This window comes from Nerophis lumbriciformis, linkage group LG19 (assembly GCF_033978685.3).
Source record: "Nerophis lumbriciformis linkage group LG19, RoL_Nlum_v2.1, whole genome shotgun sequence".
Lineage (NCBI taxonomy): Eukaryota > Metazoa > Chordata > Actinopteri > Syngnathiformes > Syngnathidae > Nerophis > Nerophis lumbriciformis.
Window position 1 is genome coordinate 34925046 of NC_084566.2, and position 19079 is coordinate 34944124.

Genomic DNA, 19079 nt, shown 5'->3' on the forward strand with positions numbered 1-19079 from the left:
ACTGTTGTGTAGCGCGAACAAGACAGCCAGACTGAGTGTGGCGAAAAACGAGAATAAGTAGCTCTCTGATTAGTGCCTGGCAGCAGGTGAACGTCTCGAGAACTAATCAGAGGCAGGTGAAACTAATCTGCATACATAGCAACTAAAACACAAACCCAGGGGTGCTCAAAACAGAACTAAGGGAGTCAAACTAAAATAACACATGATCCGGGCAACGGATCATGACACAAAACCTTACCAAAACAGTTCAACCTAAGTTGCAGAGATGGGTAGTAACGCACTACATTTACTCCGTTACATCTACTTGAGTAACTTTTGGGATAAATTGTACTTCAAAGAGTAGTTTTAATGCAACATACTTTTACTTTTACTTGAGTATATTTATAGAGAAGAAACACTGCTTTTACTCCGCTCCATTTATCTACATTCAGCTCGCTACTGATTTTTATCAATCTGTTAATGCACGCTTTGTTTGTTTTGGTTTGTCAGACAGACCTTCAAAGTAGGATCTGTCGCATGCCTGCGTTTCACCAATCAAATACAGTCACTGGTGACGTTTGACTCCGTTTCACCAATCAAACAGAGCCAGGCGGTCACATGATTAACAAGCTTAAGCTTACATGAACTCAACGTCAAATTTGAGGAAGCACATGGCGGTAAGTAACGTTAGTAGATATTTTGGCTGTCACCGTAGGCTGATGTTAGCTTCCCTGCTATGAATCACTGTCAAATGTACATCGTGTGGGTATAATTTATTAACAACGCACTGCAGCCTCATAGACACACACACACACACACACACACACACATGCATAGAAACACCAATCAGTGTGTTCTCAGGTGCAGCCCACACCTATCAGTTTATGATTTCCATAAAGGCTAACTTGTTATTTTCCTTTGTAATCTCTGCCTACTGAGCCTATGGTGCTGTTTAGTTATTGTGGCTCAATTTGCCTTAATTTTTTTTTATGTTAATGTATTATTATTTAATATATATTATTGTTTTAGTTGCTTAAGAGATAATCCTGGCTCTGAATTTGCTCATTGCTATTTTTATGTTTTTGTGCATTATTTGTTGCCGTCATCATTAAACAAACAGGTTACTCATCAGTTACTCAATACTTGAGTAGTTTTTTCACAACATACTTTTTACTTTTACTCAAGTAAATATTTGGGTGACTACTCCTTACCATACTTGCCAACCTTGAGACCTCCGATTTCGGGAGGTGGGGGGTGGGGGCGTGGTCGGGGTGGGCGGGGCGTGGTTGGGGGCGTGGTTAAGAGGGGAGGAGTATATTGACAGCTAGAATTCACCAAGTCAAGTATTTCATACCTATATATATATATATATATATAGAGAGAGAGAGAGAGAGAGAGAGAGAGAGATATCTACATCCTGAAAATATGCAAACAAAACTGTGTTTAGATAATTGATACTTCAAACTTGCATAAATAAATATTAAGGAATAGAACATAACTTGGCTTCTGAGAGTTTCAAAATGTAATGAATAAAATGCTAAAGTTGTTGATAAACAAGCAATTATTTTAATAATTAAATATGGTCATTTTAAATGAATTATTATGATAATTTATAATCAATTATTTGAAATATGTTTATTTTAATGTATAATTCTATGGCTGGATGTAATAAGGAGTCACGAAAAAATACAAATAAAAATACAATTAATTTTGATGTTTTTAGCAAAATATAGTAAAAATGTATTTAGTTTTTGTTTTTTTTAATTAATAAATATATGTATTTTTAGGTACAATAAACACAATAATACAATGTATCTCTAGTCTGGATGATTTAGTTCTTGTCACCCTGTTGTCCTCCCGTCATGAAAAAAGGCTGTCCTCACTCAGGTCCGCATGGAGCTGGAGGGGGCGTGGCCTCCAGCTCCGGCTGAAAATCGGGAGATTTTCGGGAGAATATTTGTCCCGGGAGCTTTTCGGGAGAGGCGCTGAATTTCGGGAGTCTCCCGGAAAATTCGGGAGGATTGGCAAGTATGCTCCTTACTCTTACTTGAGTAATACATCTCTAAAGTAACAGTACTCTTACTTGAGTACAATTCTGGCTACTATACCCACCTCTGTTGATATGCATGTTCCAAATAAACTAAACCAATTTACTATCCCAAAAAACTGTATTTGTATTTTTGTTAGAATTATTCCTTGAATTAGAAGGAGTACTTTTTTCATTCAATTTCTATTGTGAATTGTGTTATTATTCATTATTTTAGATACGACACATGACTTTTTGTGTTTTACCCAATATTATTAACTGTAATCATGTCTATTTTGTCAGTTATGGTACTTTAAAGAAGTTGATGTGCCTATTATATATTTTAAAATAGGTGGCAACTTGTCCAGGGTGTACCATGTATGGCCAAGTGTAGCTGGGATAGGCTCCAGCCCCCGCCATGACACTAAAAGGGACTAGCGGTAGTAAATGGATGGATAGAAAACCAATGAGAGGAAGCGCAATTTAGAGTACAGTCGCTCAATTTAGTGGTGTAATTATCAAACTATACTTTCTATTTATTTTCTAGCACAATAAACAATGTTATCGATATCGTCCAGCAGTCAGTAATGGATGTCAACACAGCGCTCGGTAGGGAAAAGCGGCGTGTTCGATGCCGAGGCAGCGTGTGTGTGTGTACCTTCTCGATGGATTCCAACGTCTCTGTGTACTTCTCCTCCGTCTGTTTGATCTCAGAGAGGCAGCAGCTTCGAACGTCTGACTCGATCGGCTTCTAGAAGGACACACAGAGGGAAAAAAACATCTTAATGAATGGACAAATAGTATTTGGATCAGTCAGAAAGAAACAAGTATAGGAGTTCAGAGGATGTATTCCTGATACAAATGCTAGAAATAATTATTATCACTGTTATAGCACTATAACTTTAATAATGTACCGTATTTTTCGGACTATAAGTCGCAGTTTTTTTCATAGTTTGGTGCGACTTATATATGTTTTTTTCCTTTTTTATTATGCATTTTCGGCAGGTGCGACTTATACTCCGGTGCGACTTATACTCCGAAAAATACGGTATATATTAAGGTGTTATGTTCTGAAAAACATAGTCTAAAATACTAAGGAAATTCCAATCATCCATCCATTTTCTACCGCTTATTCCCTTTGGGGTCGCGGGGGCGCTGGAGCCTATCTCAGCTACAATCGGGCGGAAGGCGGGGTACACCCTGGACAAGTCGCCACCTCATCGCAGGGCCAACACAGATAGACAGACAACATTCACACTCACATCCACACACTAGGGCCAATTTAGTGTTGCCAATCAACTTATCCCCAGGTGCATGTCTTTGGAAGTGGGAGGAAGCCGGAGTACCCGGAGGGAACCCACGCAGTCACGGGGAGAACATGCAAACTCCACACAGAAAGATGGTGGTACGGGCCCGGGATTGAACCCAAGACTACTCAGGACCTTCGTATTGTGAGGCAGATGCACTAACCCCTCTGCCACCGTGAAGCCCTTACTAAGGAAATTATTTTTAAAAATAAATACAATTTACAACAGAGCCATGGGCTATTCCATCCATTCATCCATCCATTTTCAACCGCTTGTCCCTCTCGAGGTTGCTGTAGCCCATCCCACGTTGTTAAAAATCTCAGTTTTGAAGATACTTCACCGAGTATTTGCTGTGTGCACTGCAAAAACTGAAATCTAAGTAAGATGAAATATCTCAAATAAGGGTGATATTTGCTTATTTTCTGTCTGATAAGATAATTCTTCTCACTAAGCAGATTTCATGTTAGAGTGTTTTAAGTGTTTTGGTCTTAAATGATCTCATTAAGATATTACAGCTTGTCGCTGAGATTTGATGACCTATATTGAGTAAAACATGCTTGAAACTAGAATATCAACTGATGCAAAGCTGTGTCATCAACACTCACAAGTATAAAACTACTTTTTTTAAAGTAATCATTTCTTATTTCAAGCATGAAAAACAATTATGACTTTGACACAATTGTGTCTCATAATTAAAGCAGATGACAGCCAAATGGAATTTGCTGTTTTATTTTCAATGAAACAATAGAAAACACGTACTCATATAGTAGTACAGTTGGCACAGTACAGTAAACTGACAGTTAATATTTAAACATTTAACATTTCTAACAATTTTGAACAGAAAAAGTTCATGCACATTCAGATGAATTCCTCACAATTCCAATTAAAAAATTTTTGGCTGGGGGCCGGGCTGTATATATGCGCACTAATTGACTGAAAGAGCACGCACTTGGCGCGATGATGTCATGTTATCCATGGAAAAATGCATTTTTAGACAATATGATTTGCCTGAGCGGCTAGGAGACCCCGAGAGTAACAAGCGGTTGCCTTGTTGTCTTTCCATTAAGAACAATAAATTAGTTTTTAGTATAAATTTGCTGGTTTCAAGAAATGTAATGCCGTTTACTTAATTTAAAAATATTTTTCAACATATTGAGCAAAAAGGTCTCTTTTTTTTTTTCTACCAAGAAAAGTGCACTTGTTATTAGTGAGAATATACTTATTTTAAGCTATTTTTGGGTTCATTGAGGTTAGCTAATGTGACTTGTTTTTGAAAGTCTTGACAAGCCAAATTTTCTTGTTCTATTGGCAGATAATTTTGCTTAGTTCAAATAAAATACCCCTAATTTTTGTATTTTTTTTCTTGTTTTTGAACACTGACTTTTTGCAGTGTGACTATTAATAATCTCCCCCAATATCAGTTGGCGTACAGTATGTACAGTAGGTAGCATGTTGTGATGCTAACGTCAAATTTTCTTGTGTATACCTGCTGTTCAGTCCTCATAAGGTCCTCATAAATCTCCCCGCCTGCGTAGTCTTCTTCCAGCCCGTACACCACCGCGTACAAGTCGTCCTCTTCCTCCATGGTGTTTTCACTACAAAAAAAAAAACATTTATTGTCAGCCCCCTTAATTACGTTATAAAATAATTTTTAAAGGCAATAATAATAATGGTAAGAGCTCATTTTTTCTGAATTAACTAACCATTAATTAAAAGTAAAGCAACGAGAACACATTTGCATGGTGAGGTTTGTAAATATGTATATAATCAAAACATAGGAGTCAATTGTATATACGACTGAATACATGTACAGTAAACACTATATTATTATACATACACACTAGTGTTGTAACGATACCAATATTTTGGTACCGGTACTAAAATTATTTCGATACTTTTCGGTACTTTTCTAAATAAAGAGGACCACAAAAAAAAATGGCATTATTGTCTTTATTTTAACAAAAAATCTCAGGGTACATTAAACATATGTTTCTTATTGCAGTTAAGTCCTTAAATAAAATAGTGAACATACAAGACAACTTGTCTTTTAGTAGTAAGTAAACAAACAAAGGACCGGTACTTTTCAGAGGCGGTATAGTACCGAAAATGATTCATTAGTATCGTGGTACTATACTAATACCGGTATACCGTACAACCCTAATACACACTGTCATGTACGTTACTGTATGTAATGTATATATGTATTCACAATATATACTGTGAATAGTTGTATAGTATTAGGGCCTGGCATCAGTGCATGACAAAACATTTACAAGCAATTTATTTATAATTATTTGAGACTTGCCTCTATTGCCAAATAAGGATATTGTTTAGTCAAGGACACTTATTACATATGTCTAGTTTGTGTGCTATTGTGTGCTTAGCTGCTGTTAAATTGTCATAATCCCACATGACAGTTTGTACTTTGTCAGTTATTTACCTGTGTTCTGCATGATTTCCTGTCCTGGTGCTCTTATTTTGGTTCTACTTCCTGTTGGGCTCCTTGTTTTGCTGCACCTTCACTTTCTGTTTAGTTTAGTGCCAGCGCACCTGTTTTCTATTTCTACTCAAGTATATTTAGGATCACGTGTTGCTCCTTGCCAGCGCTGGATTAATGCCGCATGTGTTACTCTGCTGCTGCTACGTACCTCACCCTAGTTTTTTTGTTTCTGCTGTTTTTTGCTCTCTAAGCGTGGGTTCTCTCCGGGTATATAGTGTGTATATAATGCCCCAGTTCAGCCACCTCAGCATTTTAGGGCCCTAATATGCAGAAGCAACTTTTCATACCTATTAGTACCTGCTGTTCTGTATTTGGGATCTGCATAAGTCCCAACCGTGGAGGCGTTGCAGAGATATTTATAAAACAATCTTGCCTTCCTTCATACTTTCTCCAAACGAACCATTTGGAACTTGCCCCACTTGTGATGTCACCCATACTTGCCAACCCTCCCGGATTTTCCGTGAGACTCCCGAAATTCAGCGCCTCTCCCGAAAACCTCCCGGGACAAATTTTCTCCCGAAAATCTCCCGAAATTCAGGCGGAGCTGGAAGCCACGCCCCCTCCAGCTCCATGCGGACCTGAGTGACGTCAGGTGCGCAACACCACGTAAATCGTTGGCCAACCAAAAAGTAACCACAGTACGCTATAGCCAACATTCACCAGGAGATGGCAACAGACAAACATAGATCACTCTATTACATTCCTCCCCTTTTAGAAATGTATAAAGTTACTCAAAATAAATAAACAACCCAACCAAAAAATGCAGCAGCTCAATTAAAAAACTGTACTCTTTTTTCTTTTTTTTTAGTACTGAACTCTTAACCCTCATTTGTAAAAAAAAAATAACATGCTTATTATACAAACAGTATTTGTACACCTTTAACACAGATTTTTATACTGTCTTCAGAGATTCAGTTTTTTTGGTGGTACTCGAAACCTTTCTGGGTACCTGCGAAAGGGTGTTCAGCATGGTTAGAAAAATAGTGACAGAGAATAGAACAAGGATGGACAATTCAACCCTTAACTCAACAATGAGTAGATGAGTGTTATGTGTGTGTATATGTGTAAATAAATGAACACTGAAATTCAAGTATTTCTTATATATATATATATATATATATATATATATATATATATATATATATATATATATATATAATAAAATAAATATATACTGTATATAGCTAGAATTCACTGAAAGTCAAGTATTTCTTATATATATATGAAATACTTGACTTGGTGAATTCTAGCTGTAAATATACTCCTCCCCTCTTAACCACACCTCCAACCACGCCCACACCCCACCCCAACCACGCCCCCCACCCCCCACCCCCCACCTCCCGAAATCGGAGGTCTCAAGGTTGGCAAGTATGGATGTCACCTCCATCCTTTGCCCGCCCAATCACAGCATATATGCAGGGCAAATAGTGCTTAATGTAACTTTCTTTGTAAATATGTATAATTTTGTACATTTACTGTATGTATCTGTGGAAGGGGGCGTGGCCTGCGGGCCTGCAGGGGATTCTGTGATTCTGCTTGGTCTTGTAAATTTTAGGATATAAACTTATACTATACATCGTATCTATGAAGTCAATAATATTATCTTACTTCAAGAGCTCAATATTGATATCCCCACATGAATACAATTAGGGATGTCCGATAATATCGGGCTGCCGATATTATTCGGCCGATAAATGCTTTAAAATGTAATATCGGAAATTATCGGTATCGGTTTCATAATTATCTGTATCGGTTTCTAAAGGTAAAATGTATGGCGTTTTAAAACGCCGCTGTGTACACGGACGTAGGGAGAGGTACAGAGTGCCAATAAACCTTAAAGGCATTTCCTTTGCGTGCGTGCCGTCCGAGTCACATAATATCTACCGGCTGTTCTCATCACGAATTAATGCAAGGCAACAGCCATACAGGTCACACTGAGGTTGGCAGTATAAACAAGTTTAACAGTGTTATAAATATAGGCCACACTGCAAACCCACACAAAACAAGAATGACAAACACATTTCGGGAGAACATCCGCACCGTAACACAACATAAACACAACAGAACAAATACCCAGAATCCCTTGCAGTACTAACTCTTCCGGGACGCTACAATATAAACCCCCCCACAAGTCTTCCACAATTTGCTTCGCCGGGTTCTTCAGACCACCAATTACGGACATGACCGCCTCGTTCATCTTTCTGAACAATGATTTATTTTGCAATAAATGTTTTTTGTGTTCGTTTTCAGTCATTTCTGTCCGTCTCGCCCTCAGTCTCGTTCGTGCTCGGGTTTTCTCTCCACCATCAACAACCACTCTCATTCCTGGCTGCTGCTCTTTAACAAAGCGACCGATGATTAGATAAGCCAGCCCAGGATGCCATCTACGCACCTGTCGCTTATCTCGAAACAGGTCCTGGCACACCCCGCTTCGCTGCAGGTCCGCAGGCCACGCCCCCCCCACAGTATTATTTATATAAATAGTTAATAAAAAAAATTTAATAAAGACAAAAATATAGTAGTTCATCATGTCCTGTTTTGTCTGCTTAAATAATGACGTTCTGCAACAGCAGTAATAGTTGACATAGAGGAATATACTTATACTTACTCCATTAGGTCTTCCAGGTGGTTGTAAATGTCCTCATCTTTTAGGATCATTTCTGTGGGAAAAGGCCTGCAAAGACGTACAAGGCTTCATGTTAAAAGAGCAAGGATATCAAGGTTAAAGCCACACATGGAAGCATTGATGATGACATGGACTTACTTGAATCCTCCTTGCAGTGCTATTGCTGTGTTCGAGAGCTTGGAGAGCGTGTCCATGACCTGGTGAAAGAGCATCGGTCGTTAATGCCATTCCCTGACATCCTAGAGATAATAATACAGTCTAAGATAGTAGTAAATAGTAATAATGTCACACACTGTACTTAAAAAACAAAACACAATAAAAAAAATTGCAGTTCATTACAAAATGTGTATATTTTATATATAAATATATATATATATATATATATATATATATATATATACACAGTACAGGACACACCTTCTCCTCATTCAATGCGTTTGACTATTTACATTGTAGATTGTCACTGAAGGCATCAAAACTATGAATGAACACATGTGGAGTTATGTACTTAACAAAAAAGGTGAAATAACTGAAAACATGCTTTATATTCTACTTTCTTCAAAATAGTCACCCTTTCCTCTAATTACTGCTTTGCAGACTCGTGGCATTCTCTCGATGGGCTTCAAGCACTCCATTTCAGGTGACTACCTCTTGAAGCTCAAAGTAGTCAGAGCAAAGGGTGGCTATTTTGAAGAAAATAGAATATAAAACATGTTTTCAGTTATTTCACCTTTTTTTTGTTAAGTACATAACTCCACATGTGTTCATTCATAGTTTTGATGCCTTCAGTGACAATCTACTATGTAAATAGTCATGAAAATTTAAAAAAACGCATTGAATGAGAGGGTGTGTCCAAACTTTTGGCCTGTACTGTATATATATATATATATATATATATATATATATATATATATATATATATATATATATATATATATATATATATATATATATATATATATATATATATATATATGTATATATATATATACATAAATTATATTTAAAATAATGATAAAACCGTTTAATATATTTTTGTCATTCATGTTTTTGATTACCGGTATATTTAATTCATAGTTAAAAAATTGTTGAATTAATTATTCACAATATTATTACTACCATCTCTGATGATAAGGTGAGGTGTCCACTTTGACATGTTATCAAATATGCTTGCTGCCTTGGCCTGTAAACTGTAACATGGACGAGGAGGCATGATGATGCGGATTGTTCTTCCGAGATGCCACAGGAACTCCGGAGACAGTGTGCAGGTAAGAGAATGATTACATGTCCATAAATCAGGCAGGAACAAACAAACACAAGGAGAGCATGTGGCTAGCACAAGGAAAGCTAACGGAATAGCTAAACACGGAAACGCATAAGGCAAAGTTTAGCTCAAGGAACACAAGGGACTAACGTAACAGTTGGGTAAAGCAAGGGAAAGCACCAGACTGAGTGAGGGGAAAACCAGGACTAAATAGCTCTCCGATTAGAGTCCGGCAGCAGGTGAGCGTCCCGAACACTAATCAGAGGCAGGTGAATACAATCAGCACCCATGACAACCAAGAAACACAAAACAGGGGTGCTGGAACAGAACTTAAACAAACAAGTGAATCAAAACCCCTAAAAAACTATGATCCGGGCAACGGATCATAACAGTATCCCCCTCCTATGGAACAAACAAAAACACAAGGAAAAAGTTCAAGAGTCACGGGAGGGCGGAGGGTGGACTTGGTGGAGGGTCGCCAGGCCAAGTGTCCCCGAATCCACTGAGGACGAGTCAGGTGGCGGCGGCGAGTGGAACGCCGCTGCAGAAGGCGGGGTGGACAACCACGAAATGGCCACATCCGTCGAGAAACTTTTTGATCAATTTCTCGATATAATTCCAGGACAATATGTATATACCAAAATTCAATTTGACTTACTTAGCATAACTTCAGTGGCCATATTTACATACAGTATTTAGCATTGAGGCATTGTTTATATTAGTTTATATTAGCATCTTTTTCTATTTTCATACATTTTTGGCCATATTTACATACAGTATTTAGCATTGAGGCATTGTTTATATTAGTTTATATTAGCATCTTTTTCTATTTTCATACATTTTCGAATAAGCTCCAGGGAGCCACTAGGGCGGCGCTAAAGAGCCGCGGGTTGGAGACCCCCGAGTTATATGTTAGAATGAATAAATGTAGGTTATGTTATGTTGCTTTAGTCACAGTAGTAGTAGTAGTACTATCAGTAGAACTAACAATAGTAATGTTGTAACTAAGTGAGTGTTAAAATGAATGAACTGTTGTTATGTTGTGTTAGTCACAGTAGTAGTCGTAGTAGTAGTAGTTTTATGTTAGAATAAAGTAGGTTATGTTGTTGTGTTAGTCAGTGGTCTTTATCCTGTACTGACGCAGTGAACTAAAGCTGCATCTACAAGAGGACCAGTTGGCACAAGCGATGTGAAGTGGATCAGCCCGAATGACATTTATGACATGTTCCTTCTGTAAATATCACTTCTGCTCAGTGGCCGACAAGCCCGGCTGGAGTTCATCCAACATGAACCCACACAAGAATGCCGACAGTGTCGAAGCATGCCAGAAGAAGCTTGTTGCTCCTGTAAACACGACTCAGATTATAGGAACATATCTGCGGGCAGCACCTCCCTATGGGATTATCAGATTAGACTGGAAGCTTCTTTGGACCTCGGAAAGAAAATAGTTTGTTTGAAGGCGACTGCACGCAAAACAACTTTAAACCCCACCACAGTCCATTTTCTGAAATGGACCAGATGACGAGACAACACCCATCCATCCATCCATCCATCCATTTTCTACCGCTTATTCCCATTTCCTCTAAATTGCCGTTACCTTTCCAAAGTCCCGCATGTCAAACAGGTCGAAGGCCTCGAAGAGGTCGCTCTTCTTCATGCCGAACTCGTTGCAGCAACACGTCAAGAAGGTGCGAATGTTCTTCAAGCACAGGAACTGCAATTGATAACAATAATGACTTGTAATTGTCCACAGTAATAACACACTGCAAAAAGTGAAATCTAAGTAAGATGAAATATCTCAAATAAGGTTGATATTTGCTTATTTTCTGTCTGATAAGATCATTCTTCTCACTAAGCAGATTTTATGTTAGAGTGTTTTACTTGTTTTAAGGGTTTTGGTCCTAAATGAGCTCAGTAAGATATTACAGCTTGTTGCTGAGATTTGATGACCTATATTGAGTAAAACATGCTTGAAACTAGAATATCAACTGTTGCAAAGCTGTGTCATCAACACTCACAAGTATAACACTACTTTGTCAAAATAATAATTTCTTATTTCAAGCATGATAAAAAAAAAAATCATGACTTTGACACAATTGTGTCTCATAATTAAAACAGATGACAGCCAAATGGACTTTGCTGTTTTGTTTTCAATGAAACAATAGAACATACGTACTCATATAGTAGTACAGTTGGCACACTACAGTAAACTGACAGTTAATATTTAAACATTTAACATTTCTAACAATTTTGAACAGAAATAGTTCATGCACATTCAGATGAATTCTTCCCAATTACAATTAAAAAAATTTTGGCCGGGGGCCGGGCTGTATATACGCGCACTAATTGACTGAAAGAGCACACACTTGGCGCGATGATGTCATGTTATCCATGGAAAAATGCATTTTTAGACAATATGATTTGCCTGAGCGGCTAGGAGACCCCGAGAGTAACAAGCGGTTGCCTTGTTGCCTTTCCATTAAAAACAATAAATTAGTTTTTAGTATAAGTTTGCTGGTTTCAAGAAATGTAATGCCGAGCGCATATCATTATGTCAAGATAATGGCACTAGCATTTACTTCATTTAAGAATATTTTTCAACATATTTTCTACCAAGAAAAGTGCACTTGTTATTAGTGAGAATATACTTATTTTAAGGTATTTTTGGGTTCATTGAAATTAGCTAATTTTACTTGTTTTGGAAAGTCTTGACAAGCCAAATTTTCTTGTTCTATTGGCAGATAATTTTGCTTAGTTCAAATAAAATACCCCTCATTTTTCTAATTTTTTTTTCTTGTTTTTGAACACTGACTTTTTGCAGTGCATAAATACACTGCAAAAACTGAAATCTAAATAAAATGAAATATCTCAAATAAAGGTGATATTTGCTTATTTTCTGTCTGATAAGATAATTCTTCTCACTAAGCAGATTTTATGTTAGTGTTTTACTTGTTTTAAGGGTTTTGGTCCTAAATGATCTCAGTAAGATTTTACAGCTTGTTGCTGAGATTTGATGACCTATATTGAGTACAACATGCTTGAAACTAGAATATCAACTGTTGCAAAGCTGTGTCATCAACACTCACAAGTATAAAACTACTTTTTTGAAGTAATACTTTCTTATTTCAAGCATGACAAAAAAAATCATGATGCCGAGCGCATATCATTATGTCAAGATAATGGCACTAGCATTTACTTCATTTAAGAATATTTTTCAACATATTGAGCAAAAAGGTCTCTTTTTCTTTCTACCAAGAAAAGTGCACTTGTTATTAGTGAGAATATACTTATTTTAAGGTATTTTCGGGTTCATTGAAGTTAGCTAATTTTACTTGTTTTGGAAAGTCTTGACAAGGCAAATTTTATTGTTCTATTGGCAGATAATTTTGCTTAGTTCAAATAAAATACCCCTCATTTTTGTATTCTTTTTTCTTGTTTTTGAACACTGACTTTTTGCAGTGCATAAATACACTGCAAAAACTGAAATCTAAGTAAAATGAAATATCTCAAATAAAGGTGATATTTGCTTATTTTCTGTCTGATAAGATAATTCTTCTCACTAAGCAGATTTTATGTTAGTGTTTTACTTGTTTTAAGGGTTTTGGTCCGAAATGATCTCAGTAAGATATTACAGCTTGTTGCTGAGATTTGATGACCTATATTGAGTAAAACATGCTTGAAACTAGAATATTAACTGTTGCAAAGCTCACAACACTCACAAGCAGTGTTGGGTTAGTTACTGAAAACCAGTAACTAGTTACAGTTACTAGTTCCTTTTTTTCAAAAGTAACTCAGTTACTAACTCAGTTACTTACACCAAAAAGTAATGCGTTACTGTGAAAAGTAACTATTTAGTTACTTCTTTTTTTCCCCTTTTTTAAGGCTCCCATTAATGCCCTTTTAGCCTTCATTTCAGTACTGTTATTGCACTGGAGAATAATACAATGTGTTGATCAACTTGACATGCATTTGCACCACTGAACTCAGAAAGCAATGTGGTCTACATACAACACACAAAGACAAAGATATGTTTCAAAGGGCCAATTTATTTCAGGCCAGAACAAATTGACAAAACTATTTTAAATAGCTGCAACGTAATGGCACTTTAACTTTAAGTAGATAGGATCTTTGATGCTAGACACAACTTACATTTAACTAAAATGTTATTTTCTTTGTGCTCGACAAAAGAAAAGTATTGAGAATGTCTCCATGTTAAGAAACTCGACCTCTGGCTTTGCCATGATGTCTTGTTAGTTGTTATGAGAGTAGCGTATGTGTGTGTGTGTGTGTGTGGGGCCCTTTAAGATATGACAGCATGTGAGGTGAGTGACGTCAGTGAGTGAGTGGGCGAGAGAGGTGAGCGAGCGGCGACAGTGAGTGCGTGCAGGTGCTCTAGCTTGGTGGATGGCTGCGTCCAATAAAGTCACAAAGTTGCAACAAACCGCCGGCCTCGTCATTCACCCTCAGCTGTAAAGACCCACTTCCAGGTAAAGTGAAAGTTGTTAGCCCCGAAGACGTACATAAGCCCTGGAGGAACGTCTCCCCTGCGCCCCTCAACTGCGGTATGGGAGTCCCCCCCGCCCCCACCCACACAAAGCACGCCTTTCCTTTTCCACCGCAGCGCTGCAATAAAACACACTCAGATCTTCTGTTTCTATCCGATAATACATGAAAAATAACGTAAAATAACGCAGTAACGCATCATGTAGTAACGGTAACTGAGTTACTGAATGTAAAAAATAACGCGTTAGATTACTAGTTACCGCCGAAACTAACGGCGTTACAGTCCCAACACTGCTCACAAGTATAAAACTACTTTTTTAAAGTAATAATTTCTTATTTCAAGCATGAAAAAAAAATCATGATGCCGAGTGCATATCATTATGTCAAGATAATGGCACTAGCATTTACTTCATTAAAGAACATTTTTCAGCATATTGAGCAAAAAGGTCTATTTTTTTTTTTACCAAGAAAAGTGCACTTGTTATTAGTGAGAATATACTTATTTTAAGGTATTTTCGGGTTCATTGAAATTAGCTAATTTTACTTGTTTTGGAAAGTTTTGACAAGCCAAATTTTCTTGTTCTATTGGCAGATAATTTTGCTTAGTTCAAATAAAATACCCCTCATTTTTGTAATTTTTTTTTCTTGTTTTTGAACACTGACTTTTTGCAGTGCATAAATACACTGCAAAAACTGAAATCTAAGTAATATTAAATATCTCAAATAAGGGTGATATTTGCTTATTTTCTGTCTGATAAGATAATTCTTCTCACTAAGCAGATTTTATGTTAGAGTGTTTTACTTGTTTTAAGGGTTTTGGTCCTAAATGATCTCAGTAAGATATTACAGCTTGTTGCTGAGATTTGATGACCTATATTGAGTAAAACATGCTTGAAACTAGAATATCAACTGTTGAAAAGCTGTGTCATCAACACTCACAAGTATAAAAATACTTTTTTAAAGTATTAATTTCTTATTTCAAGCATGAAAAAAAAAATCATGATGCCGAGCGCACATCATTATGTCAAGATAATGGCACTAGCATTTACTTCATTTAAGAACATTTTTCAGCATATTGAGCAAAAAGGTCTCATTTTTTTTCTACCAAGAAAAGTGCACTTGTTATTATTGAGAATATACTTATTTTAAGGTATTTTCGGGTTCATTGAAATTAGCTAATTTTACTTGTTTTGGAAAGTCTTGACAAGCCAAATTTTCTTGTTCTATTGGCAGATAAATTTGCTTAGTTCAAATAAAATACCCCTAATTTTTGTATTATTTTTTTTCTTGTTTTTGAACACTGACTTTTTGCAGTGCATAAATACATACTCAAATTTACAGATCACATCAAAACTCAACACGAAGAAGCTCAGTGTCTTCCCAGAATACTAAAAAACTGTAAAAATGAAAGTTTTTCAGTGTTGTTCACCGTCCGAATCTCCAGAAAGTAGTCTGATCAAAACCATGCAGAGTGTAGTAAATACAAGCAGAGCGTGATGGTAAGCAGAACTTCAGCCAGATTCTTGAGGAGCAATTAGCCTCCTCCTATCATATTGGTTCATCATGGCGGCGCCTGTAATTATCACCCCGATCATCTCCCAACATCTCCCGCGTCTGCAGGGGAAATTCATGTTTGACAAAATGAAGGATAATTTGTTTTAGTTAGGCTTGCTACGCGTAAATACTTTTTTTTTTTGTAATATTCAATAAAACAAGGCAGATGTTTTAATTAAGTAAATGAACAAGTATATTAATAATTCATTTTCTACCATTTGTCCCTCATAATGTTGACAAAATAATAGAATGGAAAATGACACAATATGTTACTGCGTATGTCAGCAGCTAAATTAGGAGTCTTTGTTTGTTTACTTACTAATAAAATACAAGTTGTCTAGTATGTTCACTATTTTATTTAAGGACTTAACTGCAATAAGAAACATATGTTTAATGTACCCTAAGATTTTTTGTTAAAATAAAGCCAATAATGCAATTTTTTTGTGGTCCCCGTTATTTAGAAAAGTACCGAAAAGCATCGAAATAATTTTAGTACCGGTACCAAAATATCGGTATCGTTACAACTAAGGATGTCCGATAAATAATTTGCGTTAAAGCCACACACACACACAAAACGGCGTGATCACTGTAAAGTTTACTAAAAGTACTTTTAAACATATACAATTACTGGAAAATACTGTAACATTGTATTACATTTGAAGTAGGGATGTCCGATAAATGCTTTAAAATGTAATATCGGAAATTATCGGTATCGGTTTCAAAATTGTCGGTTTCAAAAAGTAAAATTCATGACTTTTTAAAAACGCCGCTGTGTACACGGACGTAGGGAGAAGTACAGAGTGCCAATAAACCTTAAAGGCACTGCCTTTGCGTGCCGGCCCAGTCACTTAATATCAACAGCTTTTTACACACTCACAAATGAATGCCATTCATACTTGGTCAACAGCCATACAGGTCACACTGAGGGTGGCCGTATAAACAACTTTTACACTGTTACAAATATGCGCCACACTGTGAACCCACACCAAACAAGAATGACGAACACATTTCGGGGGAACATCCGCACCGTAACACAACATAAACACAACAGAACAAATACCCAGAATCCCATGCAGCCCTAACTCTTCACCTCAACCGACGCACAGAGGGGGGGTTGATGTGTGAGGGAGCAGGGTTGGGGTGGGGGCAGGGTTTGGTGGAAGCAGGGGTGTATAATGTAGCCCGGAAGAGTCAGGGCTGCATCCGCACCGTAACACAACATAAACACAACAGAACAAATACCCAGAACCCCTTGCAGCACTAACTCTTCCGGGAAACTACTATATACCACCCCCCCCCCCCCCCCCCCCCCCCATCCCTCAACCCCGCCCACCTCAAAATCCTCATGCTGTCTCAGGGAATGCATGTCCCAAATTCCAAGCTGCTGCTTTGAGGAAAGTTTAAAAAAATAACGCACTTTGTGACTTCAATAATAAATATGGCAGTGCCATTTTGGCATTTTTTTCCATAAATTGAGTTGATTTATTTTGGAAAACCTTGTTACATTGTTTAATGCATCCAGCGGGGCATCACAACAAAATTAGGCATAATAATGTGTTAATTCCAGAACTGTATATATCGATATTGGTTGATATCGGTATCGGTAGTTAAGAGTTGAACAATATCGGAATATCGGATATCGGCAAAAAAGCCATTGTCGGACATCTCTAGTTAGAACACTAGTGCTTTCTAAGTGCAAAGAAGAAGAATTATGAGGAAACACCTTCAACCTTATTGAAGACGGGATATTCTCAGTACCGTATTTTCCGGACGATAAGTCGCAGTTTTTTTCATAGTTTGGCCGGGGGTGCGACTTATACTCAGGAGCGACTTATGCGTGAAATTATTAACACATTAGCGTAAAATATCAAATAATATTATTTATCTCATTCACGTAAGAGACTAGACGTATAAGATTTCATGGGATTTAGCGATTAGGAGTGACAGATTGTTTGGTAAACGTATAGCATGTTCTATATGTTATAGTTATTTGAATGACTCTTACCATAATATGTTACGTTAACATACCAGTTGGTTATTTATGCCTCATATAACGTACACTTATTCAGCCTGTTGTTCACTATTCTTGATTTATTTTAAATTGCCTTTCAAATGTCTATTCTTGGTGTTGGCTTTTATCAAATACATTTCCCCAAAAAAATGCGACTTATACTCCAGTGCGACTTATATATGTTTTTTTCCTTCTTTATTATGCATTTTCGGCCGGTGTGACTTATACTACGGAGCGACTTATAGTCGGAAAAATACGATATGTTCATCATGACTGACTTAATTATCTATTACAAGAACGGCTGTATTAATCATTCACCGATGTCATTGTGCTACAAAAAGAAGTAAGTAAATGAACATATGTATTTGTAAACATTCTGAAGTGGGAAAGGGGTAGGATTAAATAAGCTTTGCTTCTTCCTACTCCTTTTCGGACATGATGTATAGAGAAATTATATTAAAATTGTGTGATGTATTATGCTGTAAAGAAAGAAAGAAACGTCCATCTTTTCCACCACCAGCGAACTGTACAAAATACGTCGTACGTTGTGGTTGTCTACAGACCCTGTTTCTATATGAGTTGGGAAATTGTGTTAGATGTAAATATAAACGGAATACAATGATTTGCAAATCAATTTCAACCCATATTCAGTTGAATATGCTACAAAGACAACATATTTGATGTTCAAACTGATAAACTTTTTTTTTTTGCAAATAATCATTAACTTTAGAATTTGATGCCAGCAACACGTGACAAAGAAGTTGGGAAAGGTGGCAATAAATACTGATAAAGTTGAGGAATGCTCATCAAACACTTATTTGGTGAACAGGCAAATTGGGAACAGGTGGGTGCCATGATTGGGTATAAAAGTAGATTCCATGAAATGCTCAGTCATTCACAAACAAGGATGGGGCGAGGGTCACCACTTTGTCAACAAATGCGTGAGCAAATTGTTGAACAGTTTAAGAAAAACCTTTCCAGCTATTGCAAGGAATTTAGGGATTTCACCATCTACGGTCCGTAATATCATCAAAGGGTTCAGAGAATCTGGATAAATCACTGCACGTAAGCAGCTAAGCCCGTGACCTTCGATCCTTCAGGCTGTACTGCATCAACAAGCGACATCAGTGTGTAAAGGATATCACCACGTGGGCTCAGGAACACTTCAGAAACCCACTGTCAGTAACTACAGTTGGTCGCTACATCTGTAAGTGCAAGTTAAAACTCTCCTATGCAAGACGAAAACCGTTTATCAACAACACCCAGAAACGCCGTCGGCTTCGCTGGGCCTGAGCTCATCTAAGATGGA

At 37.2% G+C, this 19079-nt stretch overlaps 1 protein-coding gene across 3 annotated transcripts in view; it reads right to left on the reverse strand.

The window, feature by feature from the left end:
- Positions 1-19079, reverse strand: part of LOC133618464 (guanine nucleotide exchange factor VAV3-like) — a 150524-nt gene that overhangs the window by 110473 nt on the left and 20972 nt on the right. For all 3 annotated transcript variants that reach the window (XM_061978845.1, XM_061978843.1, XM_061978842.1), the window contains exons 3-7: positions 11300-11416; positions 8577-8635; positions 8421-8486; positions 4799-4907; positions 2664-2756 (exon numbers count right to left, since the gene is read on the reverse strand). In XM_061978845.1, coding sequence (XP_061834829.1) covers positions 2664-2756; positions 4799-4907; positions 8421-8486; positions 8577-8635; positions 11300-11416 — 444 coding nt within the window. The remainder of the gene's footprint in view (positions 1-2663; positions 2757-4798; positions 4908-8420; positions 8487-8576; positions 8636-11299; positions 11417-19079) is intronic.